The following is a 27,459-nucleotide window of genomic DNA, read 5'->3' as shown; positions in this document are numbered from 1 at the left end:
AAATAGAAAAGGCCACAGTTGTGGAAAAATTGGTTTCTTTTGGCCAAGAAACAGATTACAGTGCAAGAACACCCTCTATACCAGGGCTGGGCAACACCGGCCCTCCAGATGTTGATGAACTACACATCCCAGCATGCCTTGCATCAGTTTCAGCATGGCCACATAGCAAAACTAAAGCAAAGCATCCTGGGATGTGTAGTTCATTAACATCTGGAGGGCCAGTGTTGCCCAGCCCTGCTCTATACTCACCAGGCCAAGCACCATGGGACTTCTTTTTTTTCCCCATTCCAGTAAATAATATGAATCAACAAATCACACAAACTACATAAACCCTGGTCTATTGGCTTCCTTAAGCAGTCCATAAACACAACACTTAACATTTTTGTGCTACATCTCAAGCGCAAAGGCCTGGAGGGTTATGATACACCAATTATATCAAATGCTTTACTTTCTACCCAATCACATCCCTTCTATACAGCTCAAAAAATACCTCAAGAAACTGAAAATAAAAATTAGGATGCTCTCTTTCTTCAGATGCAAAGGCTACAGGTACTCTATCACGGGCATATTGATACTATAACCTGAATAAATAATTAAAATCCAAAAAGTAAAATACAAAATTTCCATTATACACAATACTCCAAACCATAAATTCCAGCCCAGGGAAACACATACACACAACGATTTGGAAGACAGAAAAACTCATGTTTGAACAAGCAGCGCTCAACTATTTCTGGTGGGAAAACAGCTATAAAAGACATTAGACAAGGCAGAGTAGGAGACGCCATCCAGAGATCATAGAAGGTGCAGGACAGTAGTTACAGATAATGATCAAGAGAATACCTTTTCTTCTTTGCAACCTCCCAAAATTGCTTGGAGCTTTTTATATCCGTATAACAATCTATAATCAGGAATAGCAACCAAATTCTATACTCTACCATCGGCCTATGAAAAAAATATATCTTACACCGTTTCATTGGATGACTGTAAAATAATTAATCCAACTACTCAGAATTACCTTTTAGTTCTTTGCAGAGAATCACGCCTGATCAGGGGGAATTCAACACAGCTTCCAGTTTTTGAGGAACTACATATACAGTATCAGCATGTCCGAATAGCAAAACCGAGGCAAGGAAATACTGGGATGTATAGTTCCACAGCAGCTGCAGAGCCAAAAACCTAAAAATATACACAATAGCCTCTCTTCTAGACAATATTAACCGTAGCTCTGTTATTAAAAAGGAGTATAAATAAATAGCTTTTATTGCCCTTTGTAGCAAATTACTCATGTGGTACAAATACATAAGTGATTAATATGGTCCTATATATTGAAGGTAAAAAAAAGAAACTTAAATACAATACATTTTTTAAGTAACGGAGGACCGAGCCCATTTCCAAAATATGTCAGCAAGCCATAAATTATAATGGAGCGTCTTTGTGTCTAGTGACTGAAGGCTGCTAAGCGTACTATAGTATTGACAGGTTTATGCACCTCTGATCCTGCCGAAGGAGATGTAACCCCTAATTTCCTTGTAATTGCACATTCAGAATCACAGACTCAGCATGTGGTTTAACTTTACACTATATTCTATGGAGACAGTATTCTCTAATGTTGGATGGGTGTCCACAATGCATTTATTTAATGACAAAAAAAAATAATGGAATTTAGGAGTATAAATAGAATAAAATACCGGTCATAACTCGAACCACAATCACTATGCTGAGAACATCCGTGTACTTTTCATGACTTATTATGAAATATAAATATGTGCAATATAACTTCAGAAAAATTTAAATTACTGGGCACGTGCCATGTGGGTTAACAAGCTAATCAACGTCATTGAAGTCAAAAGGAATGCAAGTACAGGTTTTATTTCTGCCTATTGTGATGGCGAGAACCCTGGAACTACACTGCAGAAGGCTTAGGCAAGATATAATGCTACCGCACTGTAGTTGGACAGCAACTGGCTTTACCTAAAGCCCCTCCAGGTCTACTATATATTGGATGGAGAACGTGGCAAGAGTCAAAAAGTTTAAAATATAGTACAGAAGAATAGAAACAAATAAAGACAGACTTTGGATGATGTCTACATTGCTACACTGGCTATTTGGCTTTTCAATTTCAGCTGAATGGGAGCACGCATCGGCATTGAATAGGGATAGAAAGTTTAAAAACATGTTCTATCCCCATTCGATGACTAAGCGATACCGATTCAATTTTGACTATATAGTCAAAATATTGAATGTCAAATTGTACCGTGTGCACACAGCATTAGTCCTTGTTTTCCTTATTTGTTTATGTACTCTGTAATTAGGTGCTGCAGATCCCTTGTGGTGCCATATAAATAAAGGACAACAACAACAACCACCACCACATGGAACATGGTATCCAGAAACTGTAGGGAACTACAGTAGTAGCAGCCACAGAAGTCAGCAGGAAATATAAAGAGAAAGAAGAAGATTCAAGGCTATGTTTCCAATAAAAGAAATATACTAGGGGGTTTTGCCATGCCACAAAAGGAGAAACTATTTCTAAGAACCTCTGCTAAGAAGTTACTATTTTACTGAATAAAGTCTACCCCAGAGCCATTTGCAGATTCTGTTTCTTTTACAGAGTGGAGGGACAGAATGACAGCCTTGGGTGACCCCATCACTGACCCTTTACATGTAGCACAAAGCAAAAAAACACAACACAGGCCTAATCCACAAGTGGCCAAGCGAGTGACTTGCAGTAATTAGAGAGTCTCTGGGAACTTGATGACAGAAAAACGACCTACGGCAACCAGTCAGTAATTATTTCACAGCCCTCTCATATCACCTCTCAAAATAGATTGCTCAAAAAAAATGCTAACATCCCAGACCAAAACATTTTTGGATTGTGGGAGGAAACCAGAGTACCCAGAGGAAACCCACACAAGCACAAAGAGTATACAAACTCCACACAGTTAGGGCTCTGGTGGGAATCAAACCCATGACCTCAGTGCTGTGAAGCAGTAATGTAGACAAACATTTTTCAATGGAAGACCCATTCCATCTTCAATACTCTTACTGAGAGTTGGAGGTTTTTGGCCTAAATCTCACGATACGGCCCCTTTCATCATCTCCCTAATACGGATCAGTAGTCCTGTCCCCTTTGCAGAAAAGCAGCCCAAAAGCATGATCTTTATACCCCCCCATGCTTTACAGTGGGTATGGTGTTTTTGGATGCAACTCATCATTCTTCTCCCTCCAAACACGGCGAGTGGAGTTTATACCAAAAAGTTCTGTTTTGCGCTCATCTGACCACATGACATTCTCCAAATCCTCTTCTGGATGATCCAGATGGTCACTGGCAAACTTTATATTGGTCTGGCCATGTGCTGGCTTAAGAAGGGGGATCTTTCGGACGATACAGGATTTGAATCCATGATGACGTAGTGTTCTACTAATGGTAACCTTTGTGACTGTGGTCCCAGCTCTCTTGAGGTTATTGATCAGGTCACCTCGTGTAGTTCTGGGCTGATTCCCCACCATTCTCAAGATCATTATTACCCCATGAGGATCTTGCGTAGAGCCCCAGGTCGAGGGAGATCATCAGTTATCTCAGGGCTGGGCAACACCGGCCCTCCAGATGTTAATGAACTACACATCCCAGGATGCTTTGCATTAGTTTTGCTATGTGGCCATGCAGAAACTGATGCAAAGCATGCTGGGATGTGTAGTTCATCAACATCTGGAGGGCCGGTGTTGCCCAGCCCTGAGTTATCTTGTATTTCTTCCATTTTTTAATAATTGCGCCAACAGTTGATCTCTTTTCACTTAACTGCTTGCATGTTGTCGAGTAGCTCATCCCAGCCTTGTGCAGCTGTACAATTGTGTCCCTGGTGTCGTCAGACAGCTCTCTGGTCTTGGCCATGGTGGAGAGGTTGCAGTCTGAATGTTTGAGGGTGTGAACAGGTGTATTTTACACAGATAACCAGTACAAACAGGTGCCATTAATACCGGTAACAAGTGGAGGATACAAGAGCTTCTTAAAGAAGAAGTAAAAGGAATGTGAGCCACAAATCTTGCTGGTTGGTAGGTGTCCAAATATTAATTTTCCGCAAGAATATACAAAAAAAATGGTTTAAAAATCATACAAATATGATTTCCTGGGTTTTTTTTCTACATTCTGTCTCACAGTTTAAGTGTATGATGGAAATTACAGACCTCTCATCTTTTTAAGTGGGTCAACTTGCACAAATTGGTGGCAGCCCAAATACTTTTTACCCCACTGTATAAATCTCAGCATGCCTTGCCACAGTTTTAACACTCCCTTATAGCAAAACTGTGGCAAGGCATGCTGGGATTTGTAGTTTCACAACATCTGGAGGGCCACAGTTTGAAGACCCATGGTATGGTCGACACTGTCAATGTTAGCATGGCTATTGACATATGAAAAGGGATTTTGTAAAACTTTATACTTTATTTGTCAAGTGATTGTGATATTGTAAGACCATGGACGGTTTCTTCAAGAAAGACTAAAAACATGTTTATAGTTTCACGGTACTGCCGATACAACCAGTGCTCCCAGACGACCAATAGTGACATCATAGTGTCCCCGCTCCATACATGCAGAGTGTGCATGATTCATTTATTGCATACACACTGAGCGACACTTTAATCCAGGCATGTCCTACCTGCGGCTATTGTGAAACTACACGTCCCATCATGCATTGCTACAGATTTGCTATTAGTGCATGCTAAAACTATGGCAAGGCATGCTGGGATGTGTAGTTTCACAACAGCTGGAGGGCCGAAGGTTGGACATGCCTTCTTTAAATCATTCTGCCCAGAAGGGCGAAAGAGAGCAATACGGTTGAAAATATTGCCCAGTGTGTGCTTACTTTTACGGTCAGAGTCCTCTCGCTCAGTTATAAATAACAAATACAATTTTGCCATATCCTATCAATTTCTTTATGATGGGCTCAACAGTTCCGTGTCTGATATCAAAAGTATGATTATTGCCTCTCTTTTTTTATTTGCTACATACAAACAAAATTTGCAGTATATTATTGCTAGCGCTGGTGGCAAATGGTAATTCTGTATATGTTGTAAAAAAAAAAAAAAAATATTACCACACAGCTGGAACCATGTACAATAAGAAAAACGAAAATTAAAAGAAATAAGCACGCTCTTGGTTTTACCAATATTTCACCATATCTGGGGCATTCCAGCAAAAACTATTTTTTAAAACGGGTTTTAAAACTCCATGATGAAAGCTTCCGTTTGGTAATACACTAATTTGGGGCTAATCACAGACATAGGGGATAATTTCGGCCTGCTCGCTAGGCTGCGTATATTTGCTGCCTAGCGAGCAGGTAAGCGCCATTCCGCAGAATGCACTTCCTTCATCGACCCGATCCCCTCGGTACGCTGCGAGCAGATGTGTATGCTTACTCACCATCGAATTATATTTCTTCTGTAAGTTATGAAAAAACCCTGGACTTACTTTTCAGATGGATGGTTTCAGACGAATTTGGGGCAGACGTTGAAGTTAAGTGATGCCATGCACCCGCCTTAAGCAAGCAGGCCCATGCCTGCATTTGCTGTGGTCTTCCCACCGTTTTTGTGGGCATGCCCCTGAAATCCTGGACAGACCCAGCATACACATCCTGCCTGTCATTTAGGCAGCGAGCACCCCAATGAGTGAAAAGTTTTCCGAAAATGCACACTGAGGGGGGTTTGCACATGTGCAGACCCCACCATCATGGATGGGGGCAGGACCAGTACAAACAGGTATGAATCGGCACCATAGGACAAATGTATTGACTAACATTTGAGGGAGCTGGTGCCAGTCCCATGAGACAGTCACTATATAGATTAGTTAAAGGCAGCAAAAAAGTAATTGCTGCTTTATATCTAGCAAGTATCTCATCGGAATCACGCCAACTGACTAGAACATGTCTTAGTGTATTTTGAAGTTACTGTAAGTAAAATATTTTACCTGTGTACAGGGGGACTCCGATCAATTATGTGATCTCCAAAGAGGGACATTTAGGGCCAGATGCACCAAGCTTCAAAAGTGATAAAACGGAGAGTCATAAACAACCAGCCAATCAGCTCATGCCTGACATTTTTCAAACACAGTCTGTGACATGGCAGGAAGGAACTAATTTGCTGGCTGTTTATCACTCTCCATTTTATCACTTTTGAAGCTTTGTGCATCTGGCCCTTAATCTGGGTTTTAGTTAGGCTTCAATTTTTCCGTAAGTAAAAGGTTCTGTCCTTAGCAAAGCGTTCTTATTTAAAATGTTCTGCAGGGTAAACAGTAAAGTCTCCATGTTGGCTAAAGTTCAAAACACACTGCCCAAAACATACTGGTAAGCAAATGGTCTTCTTTAACCCTATGGCAGTGGTTCCCACACTGGGTGCCATGGGTTGATGGTCCAGGACCAAGTAAAATTATTTATGGTCAAAGCAAGCGGTAAAACTAGTGCTTGCCTTTGCCAATCATAAAATGTGTGGACACACAGAAGCGCAATCTTTTCTACCACAGAATAACCGACCCTAAAGTAACAGGTAAGCACAATTTACGTAAATAATATTTTGGACAAAAATTAGCAGGAAGGCACTTTGGGCCTAGGTGTACAAAGTATAGAATACTGATACTATAGGGCACTGTGATTCTAGAAAATTTGGGAACCACTGCCCTGTGGTATGTGCAACTAGAAAATAGATTTTAAGCTCCACTGAGGCAAAATAATGACCTATATTCTATATATGTAGATCATGTGTGCACTACACACAGTGAATAGTGGTTAACACACACACAAAAAGAAAAAACACACACAACTGTTGAACTAACTACAACTAATCAATGACATTTTATTAATTGCAAGTCCATAAATTCCTATTCAACGAAGTGAGCAATAAAATAAAAAAGGAAACGCTGTTAATTAAAAGTTGAATCAAGTATCTCAAAGTTGATAAAAAGATATAGGGGGGTTATTCAATCCCAGACAAACATTTCCAAAGGAGTAAATGTTCCTTCAGTTTGTCAATACCACTACTCCTCACCAGCAGCACAAGTACCAGGTTTAAACATTCAATGAGTTAATTACTGCGCAGGGTCAGGAAAGGTTAATAAACTTAAGTAGCTTTTTTTTCCTTGTGCAAAAAAACGGGATTGATATGCCAAAACTGACTCATTTTGCATAACTGTGGAATCCATGGCTTTCCCCATGAGTTAGCCACCTTTTTCTACTGGATTTCTTCATGCAGCTCCTGTAGCTGTGAGGAAAAAAGTACACATGTAATGCGAGTACTTAGCCAAAGAATATGCCCCTTAAAATGGCCATACACCAGACCAAGGGTCTGATTCTGGTTCACTTGCAAAAGCTAATTTTCACTATAATTGATAAAACCATGTGCACTGCAGGTGGGGCAGATGTAACATGTGCAGAGAGAGTTAGTTTGAAGTACAAACCCACTCAAATCCAATATCTATATTGCAGTGTAAATATATAGCAGCCATAATTTGCTTTTGCAAGTGAACCAGAATAAGGCCCCAAGTCTCTGTTAACTATCCAACTATTTCACTGGCTAGAATAAAAAATCTGGTGAAGCACGGGAGCTAATGACTTGGCTATTCAAACAATTGGTCTGAGCGATACTTTTTGTCCAATTTCTGGGTTGAGAGCAAAAGCTGGATTGTCATTTTCTCCCATACATTACCAGATTTTCATTCCAACCAGCCAAATAGTTGCATGGGCAGCTTTAAAATTCCATAAATTTTTGTGGAGAAAAAGCATGTTTACGTCAAGAAATACTAATCTAGACCGCATTATTCTGTAACAATTACATTTATTTAAATTTTAAAACAGTAACTATTTAACTGCGTAAATGTTAAATATTTGAAAGAAGGCATTGCTTTGTGCATAATAGGGTATAAGACACCAGAGGCCTTAGGGTAAGCTGATGACCCCTAACCTTTGATAGGAGTAGGAGTGAGAAATTACAGACACTAGCAATTATTAGTAATTTATGCAAGAATTGAGTGACTCTTGAAATGTTAAACAGTTCAGAAGTGCTGAATTCTTTGAAGAAAGTATTAATTATCTGTGCAGAATACATAAAAGTTCTGACCTACCCTTTTCTCTTTTATGCTGCCATTTATTTAACACTGCCAGTGGTTTCTGTTTGGAAATTAGCAAAAGCTTTACTTCCAAACCATTCTATTGGTGGCAAAACAAAAATAGTCATTGTAGCTATTAAAAGAGCTTAAAATAAGTAAGTAAGTCCAGGATATCTATTTCTCTATAAAAGAAACCAGTACACAAATGCACCATAAACTGTAAGGCTAAGGAACAACACGAAAAACTATTTTTTTTTTTAGGTCATTCTTTTCCTATTATGCCACAGTTGGAATACATTTTGGGGGGCATTCAATGTAGGGTCAGGACTGTTGGGCCATGACCCGGTCCCGTTCTCAGCCTGCTTGACCGTGATTCCGCAGGCAGCGATTCGACCTTCTCGGCCGAGCTCTCAAGTTCCTGTCCCTGTCCCGTTCTCAGCCTGCTTGACCGCGATTCCGCAGGCAGCGATTCCCCCTTCTCGGCCGAGAAGGGGGCATGGCCGCGAGAAGCGGACTGAATTGTCAAGCTCGTCAATTCCTGGCCGTTCTCGGTAGAATGTGCTCAACTGTTTGTCAAGTCAGGTACGTTCTGCCGAGATCCCTGTACAATGCGGTCGGGGAAGACAGCATTGAATAGGGCCCTGCCGCCATTTTCCCCGTGAATATACCCTTTATGAGAAGCAGTTGTAAATAAGAACAAACCACACACACGCATTTGAGGATATGGGAATGAACTGAATAGCTCCCAGGCACCTGAAATTGCCCATTATGCATTAATGTGAGTCAAAATACGTATCAAACATCAGTATTGAACGATAATATTGCCCAACTACAAGTCCTTCAATTAAAGGGTATGGGCTATTTCACACACTCCGGCTCCTGCCGGGCAGCGAAAACCCGCACGGCCAGGAAGCCGTGCCGCACTCAGTAGTTTAGAAAGGTAGGGATTGCCACAGCCCGGCAGCCGTCCCTTTCAGTGGTGGGATCAGGCTGCAACGGGGCGGCCGGGTCGTGGCCGTCCCGTGTGAATGGACACAATAGTGTCCATTAACAACAACTGTGTGCGGCACAGCTTTTGGCCGTGGGGGATTTCGCCGCCTGGCAAGAGGGTCATGTAGTCAAGAATGCACCTTATGCTAGTACGGTGCAGTAAAAAAAAAAAAAGTCTTTATCAACCTGGAGATTAATAGGCTTAAGTGCCTATTTTGTTAACTATGTACGGTGGTTAAGGCATTTAGATTAAAATTCAGGTGCAATTTTTGTATTTCTGGACCCTAAAGCAGGTGTTCACACACAAACATTGCACCAGAGTGTGTGCTGGAAACAAACAACAGATAGAATTACAAGAAAGAAAGAAAAAAAGACAAAATTGTTTTCAGATCACAAAATATTTATATTTCCATTTAGCATTCCAACATAACCTGGCAACAGTTAAATCAAAAGCGAATGTTTACAGTGCTCATCTAAAAGCTGATTAATGGATTAGAATTGACTTGACTCAAAGGACAGAAAAAAGAAATGGTTCTCAGGCTAACTTTTGATCTTACACGTATGTACGAATGATATAGATTAAAATATTGTTCATAAAATGACAAGGGATTAGATATTTTAGATTTCAATCAGGTACCTTATTATGCCACGGTTGGCATACATATTGTAATAAGCGGATTCAGTATTGAATCCCGGCGTTCAGAATCCCGACGCCGGAATCCCGACAGCCGAAATGCCGACAACGGCTACGCTCGGCACGCTATTTTATTCTCCCTCCAGGGGTGTCGTGGACACCCCAGGAGGGAGAAAGTGTCGGCATTTCGGCGGTCGGGATTCCGGCGTTGGGATTCTGAACGCCGGGATCCCGACCGCCGGGATCTTAACTGCATCCCGTAATAAGCAGTTGTAAATAAGAACAAACCACACACTGGCTGTTTCTGTATGGGCCCGATTCTGGTTGACTCCGTAAACTGTGAAGACCGCATCTTACTGTGGGCCAGAGAGCCTGCCCCACCGCAAATCCACCCCACCCCCACCACCGATTCCCTTGCTACCATGCAAGGGGATGTGTACCAAAGACACATATCCTCACATGTCTCCGCTGCAGGAAAAAATGATGGTCGCAGACCATCGAAAGATTTCTCCTGCCTTTGCAAATAAAAGTCTGTAAAAACTGACATTTATTTGCATGTGCCACGACATCGGGCCGCCCGCGTAGCCATGGAAACACCAATAAAATGCTAGGCGTTCCCATGGCTGATCCCCGTACCTTGTGAAGGGCTTGGTGACTAAGCAAGTCGCCAAAGCCGTTCACAAAGAGGGAGCTGCATGTCCGCACAAAAGACTACGCAGAAAAGACTGCATGCGCAGACCCACAAACTTCGGAAAGGGTCCGAAGGAATTTGAATGACCCCGATGTGCCTTCCTGAAGTAAACCACTTCATATGGAGGACAACTCTTTACAATAAAAAACAAAAATATTCCTGTGTGTTGACCAATGGTCCATGGATCCAGTGGTGCTGTGCTCAGTGAGCCTTAACCTATTTTTATTTGTATTGTACCACACAAGTTCCATAGCCCCACACATATGGAAGAGAGCACAAACATAGAAGTAGATCTGTCCTTCCACATTATTGCTGCCGTTTTGTCAAACAACCACTCTCAGCGCACCAGGTATCTTTATCGCCTGGAGTCGTTATACGAGGTTACTTGGACAGACTAGGTGGCAGTATCAAATAATCTAAAACGTGACACTTGTATATCTATGTGCTACTTTTTCTGAATCTGATTACAAAGCGCTAAGATGCAGTAGCCACAGCTTTTTCCCAGCCCTAATCCATGCAGACCTCTGGTGCGTCTAGTTACATCTCATTGCCGCTAGATGTATTTTCAAGTGAAAGAGATGCTGGGTGTTCGCTCAGGAACTAGTAGCCAACCTGTATCTTGTGCCACATGGAGGACACATCTGTATAGATATAGAGGAGGAGTTTACTAGCACGTTAACGACAATTCACAGACTGCATAATTATGTAAATAAGTTAAAGGGCAGGGAACCCTGCTCACAAGTGAACACAAGAAAAAAGGTCAGGTAGTTTTTCAAAAAAGATGTGTGTTAATGCTTTGTATAAAGACTGATGAGATTCTAACAAAGTGTGGGGGCACATTGTGAAGGAGGGGAGTAGCCCCAGAGAAACGATACAGGCGAGTTGGAAGCGGTGATCAGGGAGATGAAGATGCAATTATTGGTAGAGCAATGTGAGCAACAGGAAACCCAAGAGGAAATTCTATTGGAGATTTAAAGCTAGAGAACGATAAATAGATAGATATCTCTAACAGTGAGTTTTGTGAACTTTCACCTTAAAAATACTAACAATACAAGGATTTTCAATGTGACCTACAAAATAAATTTAATGGTAGCTAATACCCCTTTCACACTGAAATATTTCCCGGTTTATTGCACATGAACGCACAACAACCCAGGAAATTGGTCAGTGTGAAAGGGTCCAGGGGCAATGTGAACGGGAAACTCGGGGAGATGAGACCCGGGTCACGTTCACTGCACTGTAAAGGCGCCGCTGGAAGATGCAGACATCTCCCAGCGCCGCCCCTGCCCCACCTCCCAATTATGCCACCCACCTGGCTTTATGACAGGTCGGGCGGCTAGTGTTAAAGTGCTTTCAAGATGGGTCGCACCCGGGATTTCTTATCCAGCTTACAAACACTTTCTAGTGTGAAAAGGGTATAACAGGATTTTCCAGTCATGTTTAATCACCTGATGAGGCTACATAAATGAACGCCTGAAAATAAAAAGCGAACCGAACCTGAAAATTGTATCACCTGCCCAATCAGGATAAACATCTATTTTCAGATTCCAAGTAATTGCATTTACGGATGGTGTAATGGTTAGCATTACTGCCTCACAGCACTGAGGTCATGGGTTGGATTTCCACCATGATCCTAACTGTGCGGAGTTTGAATATTCTCCCTGTGCTTGCGTGGGTTTTCATACGGGTACTCCGGTTTCCTCCCACAATCCAAAAATATACTGGTAGGTTATTTGGCTCCTAACAAAATTAACCCTATAATGTCTGTGTGTGTACATATGGTTGGGAATAAAGATTGTAAGCGCCACTGGGGCAGGGACTGAAGTGAATATTCAAATATTCTCTGTAAAGCTCTGCGGAATATGTGTGCGCTATATAAAAGAAACTGTTAATAAATCAATCAAAATATTTTTATGTTATTTTTTTTTTTTTTTTTTTTTTAAACAGCCATCTGCAACATAAACATGACTTGGTTATTCTGAAAGGTTTCACTTTATTAAGATCTAAAATTTAATTTGATAGTGCCCCTGATAGTGAAACAGTCAGACACACCTAATGACTGTTGATCTTAGACACTATAGCAACAAGTAGAGGTTTGTTCAGGAGGAATGCAGGGTATGTGAGTGGGGGGAGGGGGTACAAGCTGAGAACGGCAGGCCACTCTACTCACCCACAAATTCCTCTGGTGGGCTTTCATCTTTAGAACTATCTCAAAATTATCCTGTGCGTAATAAGTAAAGTGATAAAAGAAAATTCCATTTCAAACGACTATCTGCTGAAGTAGTTTTCTGGGAAGGGAAAGCACGGCTACAGGAAATGAAAAGATCTTGTTATTTCAGCTTATAACAAGAAACTTATGAGCATTTAAGAAAGGTATCCTCTGAAAAATAAACCCAATTAGAGCACTATATTGTGCGGCCTGGTAATCCCTAGCCTTTAATGGTTGCAAGTCTCAAAATTCTCAGTGCGTTAGGGAAGCAAGAAAAATGAACACATTGGTGTAAGCCATTTATTTTAGTAAATGAAACTGAATACAGCAGGGACTTCGCGCACAGAAATTATTTTTAATGACAAAACAGCAGTATGTCACCTACAGTATTAAACCAGATGGCTATAGTCCCACTTAACAATAATGGGAAAACAATATTGCATGCAAAACAGGCCCAAGCCTTCATGTTTATTAACGAACAAGTGCATTTCATTTCTTAATAATCATCACTAGAAGGAAATCCAATAAAAAAAAAACGTCATGCAGCATCCTTGCAATCATAGGAGCAACTACAACAACAGATTAGCTTGGTTTCAGAGTACTTGCCAGCCAGGCATTTATATTTACAGATAAACCACATACAAAACATCCAGTTTTACACTTGAATCAAAGGGGCTAATTTACATATTGTCCCTTCAATAAAGGTAAAGAATACAGATTCCTCCTGCACTCCTGGTTTCTGTGAATATCTCTTTCTAGTCGCACACACGGACCAAAGAATCCTACCCTGCACTGCAGAGTCCTAACAAGGAATTAACAGGTCACCTGTAGATGGATAGCAATAGCGCAAGTCCAACTTGTTGTAAGGCACAAGTCGAACCTAATTTCCCTTCAATTTCACCAGCAGTTTCCCAGGATGGCTAGATGCGATTTGGCACGTGCAATTTTTTTTTTCATGTAAAAGGACTCCCAGGGAACTGCCGGCGGGGAAAAGGCGGTGGTGGCAGGTGGGCAGTCCAATTCATTTGAATGGGATATTTTAAATCGCTTGCCCACACGCCACTGCCTCTTTTTCTGGCTGCCAGTGGCGGGGGGAGTCTTGGGTGTATAGGATGCAGAGCAAGGAGTGTGCCTCTCCTACCTGGCGCTTCCCTGCTCTGCAGACTATAGGTGCGGCACCGCTGGCCAAACACCTACAGCCCTGATCGGATGTGATACATCGCAGGTGCGTTAGATTTAAATTTATCATACAGTATGTGCTGCACATATGATCTCCAGGCTCCGATCAGATGCACACATCGGATCGGACATGATGATTTCAAACCCCTAACTGGGCCAGTATTCATGCAACATATTGGCCCAATCCATAAGAATCGGATAAAAACAGGACAAATCCGACCTGTGTATGGGCACCTTTATACTGTAGAAAACCAGTGTGTAAACAATTTACTCAATTTTACTCAAAGTGCTGCCATGTAAACTGTATTACCAGATGTCCATTCTCCTAAACAGAAGAGCTTCATAGACATATAGCTTGTACACACTAGCCGACTAGCCGCAATGCTGATATCGATGGTGTCATTGGTCAATCAAGATACTGGTTACTGATATCGATCAGTGATATGACCTGCCCCGCTATATAGCCAAAATTGACCTGCATGTTTAGCCGACAATGGGAGTTTGGGGAGGGGGGGGGGGGGGTTAGGTTTGTACGAGTAGTGTGTATAGGGCAGGGGTAGCCAACTACTACAGTCCTCGAGAGCTACCAACAGTTAACGTTTTCCAGGTCTCCTCACAGAAATCATAAATTGAAGTAATTTGCTCCACCTGTGGATCATTTATATGTCAGTATCTGTTCCTCAGCTAGGTGATATAGAAAACGTGAACTGTTGGTAGCTCTCGATGACTACAGTTGGCTACCACTGGTATAGGGCTTTAGAGAAAGGCATAATAATGCCCATTATGCAGCTCCTGGGTCTCGCTCCTATAAACCACATTAAACATGATGCTGACCATTAAACACTTTGAATTGGATTAAAAGCAGTAAAATTAGTTAATCTTCAGAGAAAACAAACCGTCTTACTAAAAACGAACTTACTCATGACTTTAATGATCCAATATCTTGCTGGGAATTGCAGCAGTTGTACAGAGTTGAAGCACTTACTTCCTGTACATTCTAAAATATGTCCCAAATTTACAGTACTGCTGTCCACACATCATAAAAGATATCATAAGAGGTGATTGATTCACATATACCTTGTATATCTTGCTCTGCTAAATCTTCAGCTCTTTGATGTGCAATATCTTAACTTTGGTCCATTTCATAACTTATTTACCATAAATTCCTTCTAAATCCCTAAGTTTGGACACTAAAGCTTCTCAATCCCCCGAAAATGAAAGGTTTAGATGGAAAGAATTCGGAAAGCATTCTATTAATGCTGAAGAAAACACACAATGGTTTGTGCCACTGTCCTAGCTAAAGTACAACCACGCAGATTTCAGTTGACTTCGGTCGTTTATTTCTGCTTTTAACGTGATAAAATTAGTTTACTGGACGACTATGAATGAAACTAAAAATGGGAAGAGAGGCTACAAGCCAATTTTGGGTGGATGCACCATCGCAGGCTCCAGTGAGTCATTCATCGCATCTTCGGGTTGGTTGTGTATGAAGCTCAAACTGATGATATTGCCAGTGATTTTCAGCACATTGCGCACTGTAAATGGACTTGCCTACATAACTACCTGAGATATCAAGCGCTAGAATGACGCACAATATATCGTTTAGTCTTTTTCAAGACTGCATTGTGTTGTATGTATTGTATCGGTGTCTGGAAGCTTAAGGGAAATAGTTGATGATAGTTTGTCATTTGCACATCATCTTATGTGTACCCATCTCAGGCAAGACAAGGGAGGTTATGGTTTTATTGCTCAATTTATTAAGAACTGTGGGCGTGCGAAAAAAGCAGAAACTCCACAGTATAATGAACTTCAGCAGAGCACTTGTAATACGTTTCTAGGTAACCAGTCAGTTCAAGGGTATACGAACTGGTAGAACCAGTCATGTCCACTTGTGTACAATCTACTAAAGGTGCGTTTAACAAAGAACACAGTTCAGATAACCTTTGGGGAGGTCAGCTGGTGGTTATACTTTTAATTACCTTGTATTATAATTCATATCTCTGGTTTTCGTTCAATATATTTAAGTATCTACCACCAGGTTTGCAAAGATAACAAGCACTAAATAAAAAGTAGTATTAATAGGTTGTATTTTAAATGTGGACACTACCAGGTTCTCATATAGGATTATTAATACAAAAGCAGGCAGTCTTTACTCAAAGGTCATTAAACTGATCCGTATAGCTTGACTGAATATGAAATAGACAACATATCTTTAGAAACACATATGTGAAATGATTTATATCATGGCAGAATGGAGACATCAGATATTGCAATTGAAATTATTTTTGCAGGCTCAAGCTTGTTGTCTGTAGCATACTTCATAAGGGTTAAAGACAGGAAGTTTTGAGGTCACAGATAAGATGCTTTACCACAATCGTCAACTTATAAAAACAGATTTAGTTCTACCAAATTCTTGAAAACTTTATGCACAAGGTGCTACAACTGTAACACAAACCTTTTTGTAGCTACACACTCACTTTCAACCAGATGTACTCTATTTATTCTTTTATACAGCCCCCTCTTTACCAGGTAAGCTCACTATAATACCAGCATTTTAACCAGGCAGTATAAACAGGGACCACTTTTCTTGAAAAAGTTCCCAACCACTGTGGGTACGAAACGCGTTGACGTCACACCCGAGTATCCGGACGTGTCTCCAAGGCTCAGAAATCCCTCCCTGAACCTCCGGCACGGCTCTCACTCAGCCGCACTAACGGCCACCGCTTATCTTGCGGCCGCTCTCACTACATCTACCGCCAGCCTGTCACCAGCTACAGCGGCGCCGGTCTAATCCATCTCGCCCTGGCTGGAGCGGAGACTTCCATCAGTGACCTGCTTGCTTCCCTGGAACAACACATTGGGGCTGTCCGCTGCAGCGCCACAAGCGCAAATTATCTTGCTATATTTGAAGCGGAGAAACTCCGATCCAGGATTCTACACCTTTACAGACATCACATCAGGGTAGAGCTACAACTAAGTAATGCTCCCCGCTGCTACAACTATCTGTAGGTGAGAAACTTTGATACAAATTCAACTAAATATTGTTACCTTTGATGAACTGCCTCACACCTAGTGCATGTTCCGTATACATGCTAATTGGCATTAGTAACATCATTTGTGGGCTGGAAACTAGTGATTTCTAAACAAAATATATTTGAAATACACAGGAAGATTTACCCACCCATATTTGATTGTTTGCATTATTGGAGAGCCTAATTAACCCTTGGAGACACATTTGTTTGACATTGAGTCATTAATGCCTTTTTATAATTTAGGTGCTTTTAGTATAAATTGTACTGTTTAAATTATAGGTTTTCTTTTTTCATACTTTTATAAAATATAAATAATAATCCTACAGAGCGTGTCCAGTGTTATTTTTGGTCAGAAATCGATACTCAGAGTTTACATATTACTTAGCAGCGCAATTGTGTTAAAAACGTCCCAATCTTTCTATTTCCTTGTGAGCAAAGGCTAGCTCATTTAACACGTGCAGCAGCAAGTATAATTTAATTACAAAGGTGCACATTGTGGGCACATAAATCACATCAATATTTAGAGCACCAGGTATTGTGAATAGACTGGTCCCAATTGGTATCAGTCTAAATTCACACCTTTTTGTTTTAAACAGGGAGCAGTGTATATCTGAGGAAGGTTATAGGTCATAAAGGTTTCTGTAACTAGAGACCAGAGAAAAGCAGCTTAGATGGCCACTACTGCAAATATGCTCTGTACCAAATGCAGGACTTGGACCATAGTAAGTGGCCAGTGTGGAATTAGCCAATATTACGAAAGAGGTTTTGCAGCAGCCTGCCCCGACACAAATAATCAGAAGAAATCTGTTCAAAGGAGCCGGTGTAGAAGCCTGGCGGCGATAGGTTGCCACACACTTTTCCCCCAACATTCACACACACACACACCATGACATGACACATTGGAAGGAGCTCATGTAAACAGGTGGTTACAGACTGCGAGAGGGAATCCCGATGCTGCAGGAGTGGTGAAGAAGACCTACTCAGGTTGCTCAGTAATGTGCCATGGTCAGTGAATGTAAATATTCAGAAAAATTGAATATGGAGATAGCATTCTAAAATTACTTTTAAAAGAAATTATCTACAAAAGAGCATTTTATTAATTGTGCCTGGTACAGTGGAAGATGTATAAGAAAACAAAGATATCACCAATCTATGTAGGCTCCTAATACAATATAAAGAATGAGCCTGCGGTCATGGCCACAATGACTTTAAACACTACCGCCAGTGGTGTCACTTACAGCGGTTACCACTATCCCATGCCCAATGTAACATTTATATGACGAGATAATAAAAGCTTAGATGTAAAAGAACGAAAACGCCAATTGATAAAAAGAGATGTTAGATAAATGATGTCTATTACTAGAACAAAACCACAAATATAGTTACACTTCTAGATCAATGATATAATACAAATAAAAAAAAAATAGTTTTCGCATAAGAAAAAAAAAAAGCTTCTCTTGAAATAGTATTAAAAAAAATGGAAATATTATTTAAATACAAATGCAAGAAGCAGCTCCCCATGCTTGCTTTGCACCTATTCTTAATGTAAAACTAAAAATATATGATTTTAAAGTACAGTAATTATTTGTGTCAATATTTCAGGGGGAGTTTTTGAGCAGTGAACACCTTGAATTTCTACAATTTAGGAAATGGGCTACAGCCATAAGGTACAGGCCTGCCACACAACTTACCTGTATGGCTGTGTTTCCCATGACCACCCATCCTAATAGGTATACCATGCATAGGTACTCTAGATCGAAATTCAATATTGATAGCCACTGCTACAATTAATTGATGCCCGACTGAGCAATTCAATTGATCCAGGCCCCTATTAATTATCACATTGTTGCACCAAATGACACTGGGTTAAGCAGCGCATAGTTGGTAAATCTACGGATGGTCGCAGCGTCCAAACCAAAGTGTTTTCACACATTTCTTCTTTCCACCTCAGGAGGCTGCGAGAAGAGAGGCAAGAAGCCATATACAGATATATTGGTGAAGCCTTTTGCATTATATCTAACACACCGATCTATAGGACTGTCCCTAATAGGGTGTCACGGTAGCTTTCTAAATGAGAAGTGAAGGAGAATGTCTGTACTTTACCTGCATGGTTCAGATGTGAGAGTAGCACTTGTGAAATTAGTGCTCCTTCAAGTAGGTTGCACAAGAAAAGGTTACATATGAGGTATGTCTTTCTCTGTGCAATTATGCTGGCAACGTTCCATAAAACTGCAGTAATGGTGTTTGCCACGTATCTATTACAATCATGTGAAGAATGGTTACAAATAACTTGCGGTTGTAAAACCTTTTTTTTTAAAGAAACATGAATCATAAGACATATTTCTATCATTTAAGTATACACCACAAGCAGTATGTAATATGTGTGTGTTACTGCAAATGTAAAACAATGTTTAAAATTAAGTGGTTACTTTAATATATTCTATAAACATTGTGTCTGTTCAGCTCTATTAGAGGTCTGCCAAGTTCCTGTATAACATCTCTATAAGGAAGGAAACAAACAAGACAGTGTGGTTCAAGTTTTTACATGTTCAAAACATAAATAAGAGCCTCCTGGTCTTAAGAGTTTAAAATCAAGAGGGAGTTAAATCAAAAGCAACATAGAATACCCATCAAAAGTCAATGGTGTAGATGTACTAGAAGCTTTAGTCAAATTATACCCTCAAATCTAAGCAAAAATAGAAGGGCGTTTTCCCCTGGTCGATCTGATGTGGGGCAAACAGGTCAGAGGCACAAGCGAATTATGACTGAAGTCCAAGATGCGTTTCTTCAACATCAGAGAAAACAGCAGTCCTGCAATGCCAGCAGTTTCTCAATCGCATTATTATTTACTAAACAATCAAGAGGCTCATTGCTACAGTACATTCATGTCGCTGTCGCACATAAATCACATACAAGACAACCATATCTATAGTTCAAGTGCGGTGTTCATTAAAGAGAGTCTACCGGGAATCCAACATCCAACTATATAAGACCAAATATCCAGATGCATGCTCATAATGTAACGTAAACCTCTATACCCCGTACATAGACACTAGACTACTGGGCTCTACCGCCGATATCATTTATGATGTATAGCGGTAAGCCCATTGAACGACACAGGTAAACAATATCGTTATAGTCATCACCTGCTGCATACCTTGTTGACGACAACGTTATAGTCAACATTGAACATGCTGCACAGACGACGAGTGTCGGGGGGGGGGCGCAATATTTTTAAACAAGGTCTCTCAGAAGGGCCAAAATGAGAGCAATATCTTTTAAAAAACAATTTAATGTGTGTGGGGCTTACCTCTACTTTCACTAATAAGAAGCCTTATAAAAGAGCGGAGACCACATGCATCAAAACATTGAGGGCCGGATGGTTCAAGCTGTATGTACCACTTAAAAAGTGATAATGTGGAGAGTAATAAACAACCAACCAATCAGCTCCTGGCATTTTTCAAACCCAGCCTGTAACATGGAAGTTATGAGCTCATTCACTGGTTGCTTATCACTCTCCACTTTATGAAGTTTGATACATCAGTCTCTTAGACGTATATATCAGCATTGGTAATATCCCCTAGCAAATCTCATATACGAATATAGTTTCAGCACACAAAAAGCTTTTCTTGACTGTATGCAGACACCAGGTACACAATAAATGGTGGTTTTATGAATCCATATTCTGGCACATATCCCAGGGTGGAATGGTTGCAGCACTTATAAATGCTACAAAGGGATTAAAACACTTTTGATATTTGATAGATGTAGCCCAGGGTTGCCTACCCTCCTGGAATGGCCAGGAGGGTCCTGAAAATCAGGTCCCCCTCCCGGCCCCCCAGAAAGGTGGGCAACCCCCGCTCGCCGGGCTTACTGTTGTCATGCTCAAGCCCCCCCCCCCCCCGAACTCTTGCTGAAAGTCTTCTCCCAGAGGAGGAGATAACAAAAGTCGGCAACCCTGATGTAGCCAAATAGAGAATATTTACTACTTAAACCTATTGCTACTAATATACGGATCAGGTTAGTTATCAAAACAAAAAAAAGAAAACACATCAACCCTGTCCATAACAACATCTGCCTATACCTGGTTTAGTCACAGAGAACATGAAGAAGCTGATTATTATACACCAGCACTATAATTATTAAGGATACAATACAAATCTGCAGTGTGTTAGGCACCAGATCAGACAGATTCTGCCACAGAATCGTGCTCCGTACAGTGTAACAATGCATGCCATGATCACGGGTGATGACAAAGGAACCACCCACAGTCTACTGGGCTGAATCGCAGTACTCACCTGGAGACACGAAGGCTTCTTTTAGATAGAGTAGTACATCAGCAAACCTCCGGACATCGTTCACCAGCTGCATGATGTACTCCGGATCCACAACAGAGCTGTCATAGCAATCCGAATTGGTGCTGATACTGCTCAGAGAATTACTTTTGGTGCTTCTCCCCATTCCCCAGGTGGAAGAATTTGAGATGGTGAAGAAATTCGAGGTAGAAAACCGGGCAAATCCCAAACCACGCCTGTTACCTCCTCCGTTCTGACGCAACATCCCAGCGTGCTTCAGAGAGCCCCTCAGCCAGCATTCAGTGCCACTCTTTTTCCATCGGCCACAGATTCAAACCTTGAAAGAGGAAAAACATATTTACTGCATTTATGTCCATATGTGAATAAACATTCTAATTTGGGAATAAAACGAGGAGTTTGTAAGTCTATGAAAGCAAATACATTCTTGTCACTGCATAAAAAAGGAAAGCGAAATTTACTAAAAGCTTCCAATAATAAAAAAGGTGTTGTTGCCCATAGCCCATTTCTCTATTGCATCCTACAAAATGATAGACATAGGACCTTATTCAGGTCCGTACGCAATGTTTTTGAAATCAATGGGAGTTCCCATGGAAATTGCCGGGGGACATGGGGGCAGGTAGCTGACATCACCGGATGTCAGCTGCTCACCCACTGCCTTCAGAATGCCCACGCACATCTAAGGTTGTTCTGAGTCGGTGCGTGTGCCTTCCACATCAGTCGGTGGCCATCGAATGATGCGAGTGTTACCCCAACAGGCTGCGAATAAATGTTTGTGTCAAACATCCATTCACAGCCAGTGTGTGCGAACATGTGATGCGAATGGGTGGCGGCCAGGCCACCATTTGCAAGGTGGGGTTTGGTGGACTCGCAAGGCTGCAAATTTGCATCCTTGTGAATAAACCAGAATAACCCCCATAATCTGATTGGTTGCTATGGGCAACACCACCTCTTAATTTTTAGAAGCTTAAGTAAATTTACCACTAATAATAGAAAGAACATTATCATATGCTATACATCACAGTATGCGGTCCCTGGGTCAACAATGTCTAGGTCAACCACTAATGGTCAACATTGACTAGGTCGGCACCTAAGAATGGTGAACATGACCTTCTTATAATGTCGACCTAGGGTAACACAAGCTTAAGGTCAACATGGACATGGACCACATGAATAAAAGGTCAACTTTTTTATATGTGGTTTTTCATACTTACTATACAAGTGGGCATAGAGTGGGAATATAATCGTGTGCAGTGAAGCACCGTGCCCAAAGCATGGTGAGCACAGCGAGGGGACGCAGTACACTTATATGGTGTCTATGTCCACAGACACGAATACCGCATGTTGACCATGCCCATGTAGACCTAAATCTTGTGTCGATGCCAATGTCGGCCATTTTCAGGTATAAACCTAGTCACTGTTGACCTAGACATTGACATTGACTACAATCTATGCCGTAACCCCTATTACCAGGGTGAACTGAACTCATTGGTAAAAGTTATTTTTGAGAAGATAATTCAATAGCGTATACACAAGTTTTCAACAAACTATTTTTTCCAAAAGATATTCCTGTGGCGTAAAACAAGACTACTGTTCTGACTAATAGGTTGTAAAAAGTTATCGCTCTGTAAATCAAAGCAAATAATTTCCCTGTTTGTTCACAGTGTGGCCGCTAAGTGCACTTTTAATTCATATATAAAGCTGTATGTTAGCAGACTCAGACAATCAAGAATGTCTCTGAACTGGTTTCAGTTTAAGCACAGTGATGTGACATCTACATCCTCAACCTTTTATGAAAGCGCCAGTGCTCAGGATAGCAAGCTCTTCGCATTAAACATCTCCTAAACCATAATGTGCTGACCACTACTCAGTTGTTGTCAGGTCTTCTGCACAACACAGATAAACACTATAGGAGAGCAGTCAGGGCCAGCTCTACCAATAGGCAGCTGTCTAGAGTGCTGGAATTTGGAGGGCACCATAGAGTGTGACTATCACAAAAGGAAGGATAATCTAAGATGCCACATCCACACTTTCACTTGATTGGGTTTTGATGGAAGTTTGGGGTTGGGGCAGTAGGTTGAAGTTTTGCCTAGGGTAGCGAGAAGCCTTACATTGGCACTGAGGGCAGTATTGAGGCAACTGACAGGACATGGTTTGTAGGTCAGGGCAAGAAGCAAACATTCAAGATGTGGAACTGGTATGTTTACAATACAAGAAGTTTACCAAGCTAGCACATCCAGGCCTTAGTAAAAGGGTCACAGAAGCCACATTAGTACCAGGCCTCCAATCCAAGATGGCAGAGTGTGCCACCAATACTGAATGTGCCGCTTTATCGTGTTTGCAGGTGTAAAGACATATTTCTAAGCAGATCCAAAGGCGGCACACATGTACCTAAAAGCACAAGGTCAATTCCCAACAGTTGTAAAAGCATTCACTAGATAGTGAACGTCTTTCTGTAATGAAGGCTAGATTTGGGTTACTGGACAATACAAAAGCTGTTTACCAGCATATCAAACAGTATGGATTTACCTTTACTTAAATCACTGTTGTGTCAAAACCTTTGGAACAGAACTGTACACAAGACTACGACAAAGGCAGAATAATATCATCACACACCATAAATTACGCTCCTTTCCTGGTGTTTAAATGTATGTTAATAATGGACTGCCATTGAATCCAATTCCATGCAATGTTCTATCTGGAATAATGGAGGCAGACAAATTTTAAAGCTGACCATACACGTAGGCGATTTGGCCAGATTCCAAAGTATCGGGCCGAGAAATCGCCTGTAATCAGGCCAAATCGCTTGTGTTTCACATCTGCTCCGACCTGATGCTCGGTCCCATGCACATCGGGTCAGAGGTCAGACATGCTGCATATAAGATAAGGGCAATTCCAACAAAAAGTGGACATGTGTCATGAAAAAAAAAAGTTGGGATGTTCAAAATATGAATATCCCAGTGCATCAGTCATAGTCTATAATATATATAAAAAAAAAAAAGTTGGTAACAGTGTGTCACATGACATGCTGCCATTTTGTCTTATTTCAGTAATGGTTACATACACCGATTGTGACCACTGATTATCTATTGCCGTTTTATGAAAACAAGGGTAAAAAAACTTGCATTATTGTAATCAGTATTTCATGTGGTTTTATGTTAATGGAAGAGTTACATGTGGCACATAGTAAGTGTTACATCCGTAATTTTTTGGGGGGGTATTTTTTTCCATATTTTGGTAAAAAAAAAAAAAAAAAAAAAAAAAGTAAATGTATGATAATTTCCAGATCTCTAATGGTTTATGAGAGGATTAAAAATTCCTTTGACATTTGTTCAAGACGTATTACCTTTAGCAGTTCTGTACTGTAACCTATGTAAAATGCTTAACGTAACAGTTTATGTTACATGTGTTACACTAACAACATATGCCTGTTAGCTGTTATTACAAGTTAGCTTGCTTATCCCAGATGGACAATATGCAAGAGAGACATACAAAGAAGGAAGCTATAACACCTGCAGAAAGAATGAGAAAATACAGAGCTAGACTGAACACATAAAAGGCTACAAAAATAAAGAAAAAAAAACACGGAAGACCAGAAAAAAAGGATCACGGCTCTCGATCCCACCAGACAGGCGTGATCCTGGCCCATTTTCTGTTTGCCTGACAGCAAATCGGCAGGCGGGATTTAATGTCCCGCCTGCCGATCTGCGAAAGGGGGTGTGGCCACAAAAATGATAATCATGATATCGATCTACCTTCGGAATCACGACAATCCATGGCCGATATTGGCAGAACATGCCCGGCAGCTTTTAAAGTCGGGCTCATTCTGCCATGCACCCTCTTCAATGCCGTAGGTAAAGACAGCATTGGATAGGGCCCCTCCGCTTATCCCCCTGTCAGAAATATTGTGCCGGATGATTGCATATCCCCCTATGACTGATGGACTGTGAAATTCATATTTTGAATAGCCCCAATTATTTTTTTCATGACCCGTGTCCACTTTTTTGGTGAGATTGTCACTGATATAAATGAGAATGGAGAGTTCTGTGTTCGTGTGAGGCATCCAGCCAGAGGTGGGTGGTTATGGCCAAAACAAGGATGATGAGATCTAGTACGCATCTGCAAACATTGTTAGAAAGGTAAAATGACCCTATACCAGTTAATGCAAGGGGCCTTTTTTCATTTCCTGATTAATGTATTTGATGATTACATCCGTGATGATTTTCTGGTTACATCTGTTATACATACATTCCTTTAGATATTGTCAAGGTAATAAGAAAAACTGTCCTGAAAATACTGGTTGATTATTCAAATGAACGCAAAATACTGCACTTATTTTTACAAATAGTATTAGGAAAAATCAAAGCTTTGTTTATTTAAAAAAATAATAAGAATAAATTTGCAGATCGCCATAGTTTTTATCTAGGCTCGTAGCCTGCATACAATTTTATGCATATTACTACCTAAATTGATTGGAAAAAATAAAAAACTGATGTTTATTTTTTATTTACAGCATATATTTCAGAACATGTACAATGTCAGAGGCTCCTAAACTGATATAAGCCAATATGGGACATTACTTTATTTGCAAGTAAAATCAAAAGGTTTGGCAACTCTGCGAGTCTAAAACTATTCCTGCTGGCTTATACTACAAAACCATTACGACACAGCAGGAATCTGCTTTTAGGAATAGGAAGCTAGGCCTCTTACCAATGCTCGATTTACTTGCATTCATCATAAATGAATGCATTGGGGTCAATGAAGTGCCCTGACCACAAGCGTTCACTAACACGTGTTTGACATGCAGTGCACTGGCATTTAATGCAGCATCAGTGGGTAACTTTTCTTAATCTAAAGTAAATGATAAAATATCAGGTACCTACTAATGTAATTTTACTTTGTTTAAATACACACAGGAGTCAAAGTAAGCATCCACCATAACATTGCTAGGGTACTCAAGTTGATAAATATTGTGGGCTGTATTTAATGCCTCAGCAAGGGTTCAAGTGGTCAAGTGATCCAGGTTACCATTTATACTGAACCTTAACGGTGTCCTTAACGGAACCAATCCTGTAAGGCTACACGGAAAAGATTTTTTTTTCCTAGAGACTTTTTTTCTACTGAGACACGATCATCTGTTGCTTATGGATGACACTGTTTTACTCTGTACTGCCCCTGTATTATTATAAGTGCAGCTGTTAACCTGGGAGGGGGGGGGGGCGACTAACTTTAAACAAAATACTACATTTTTTTTAAAAAATTCTCTTTTAATGATCAAATCTGAACCTGTAAAAATGACTAAAATATGAACTGGAGTCACCTGTGATTATGTGAGAGGTCAATGATACTGTAGGTGTGTTTGGGTGGAGACTTGCTGTCAAGACGTGAAGTCACATCTGATGTAGACCTCACCGCCTCCGATACTAGTTTTCAGGATAACAAGGTACAGTTGTATAGACAACCGCCATAGATCAAACACAGTCTGGCTAACACCATTTAGCATCACAATAATAGGAGCTATTAGGAGGGGTGGAGAGAGGTTGCTACCATTTATCAGTCATAGTGCTTAAGATCCTATTTTTAAAGTTATTTGTCAAGCATATGATCCCAAAAAATGGCACCATTGATTAGAAGCAACGTATCCTGACTCTTTAAACTTGTATTTCGAGCTTTTATATGCCACAGGCATAGAATGAAAGTCTAGACAACACATGAGCAGCGCATCTCAAGTAACAGCACCTATCGTTTAGTTATTTGATATTCAAAAGCCAATCTCTTTTTATTTTGATAGCCAGGCAACATTCCAGAAGACCCTTTATAAAATAGCTATAAAACTTTGTGGAGAACATAAAATATTTTAAGTATTTGCTGGTGCAGCAGAAGGACCACAGGGGTGCAGACGGACTGCTGCTTTGTGTTTGAGGCATTGAATACAATTATAATGTATATTTTAAACAAAGGCTATTATAGGGATTACCAATAACCATTGTAAATCAAGAATTTAAACTGCCCTAAAGTATTACAGGTCGGGTCTCCCTTATCCGTGTATTCCAAAAACAGAAATATTCCGAAAACCGTGGTTGGTCAGATTTTTTTTTAACCCCCCTGCCCTTTTTTCATACTTACTAAGTCCCCCGATGTCCACGGTGGTCTCCGGGATCCTCTTCAGCATGATCTCCGGTCCCAGGGGTGCATTACGCGAGTGCACCGGTGATGTCACCGGCAGGCACTCGCACAATGCACCCCTGGGACCAGAGATGCAACTGAAGAGGATCCTGAAGGCTGTCGTATGACCGTTGAGGCACCACCAGGGGAC

The 27,459-nt window shown here is 40.8% G+C and overlaps 1 protein-coding gene across 2 annotated transcripts in view; it reads right to left on the bottom strand.

The window, feature by feature from the left end:
- ARHGAP29 (Rho GTPase activating protein 29) overlaps nt 1-27,459 on the bottom strand; it is a 113,806-nt gene that overhangs the window by 78,486 nt on the left and 7,861 nt on the right. For both annotated transcript variants that reach the window (XM_083157069.1, XM_083157068.1), the window contains exon 2: nt 21,129-21,462. In XM_083157069.1, the coding sequence (XP_083013195.1) occupies nt 21,129-21,390 (262 nt within the window). In that variant the 5' untranslated portion in view covers nt 21,391-21,462. The remainder of the gene's footprint in view (nt 1-21,128; nt 21,463-27,459) is intronic.

The sequence above is a fragment of the Crinia signifera genome, chromosome 8 (assembly GCF_055691185.1).
Source record: "Crinia signifera chromosome 8, ASM5569118v1, whole genome shotgun sequence".
NCBI lineage: Eukaryota > Metazoa > Chordata > Amphibia > Anura > Myobatrachidae > Crinia > Crinia signifera.
The sequence above is the reverse complement of the archived record's forward strand: the minus strand, read 5'-3'. Positions and strand labels throughout refer to the sequence as shown.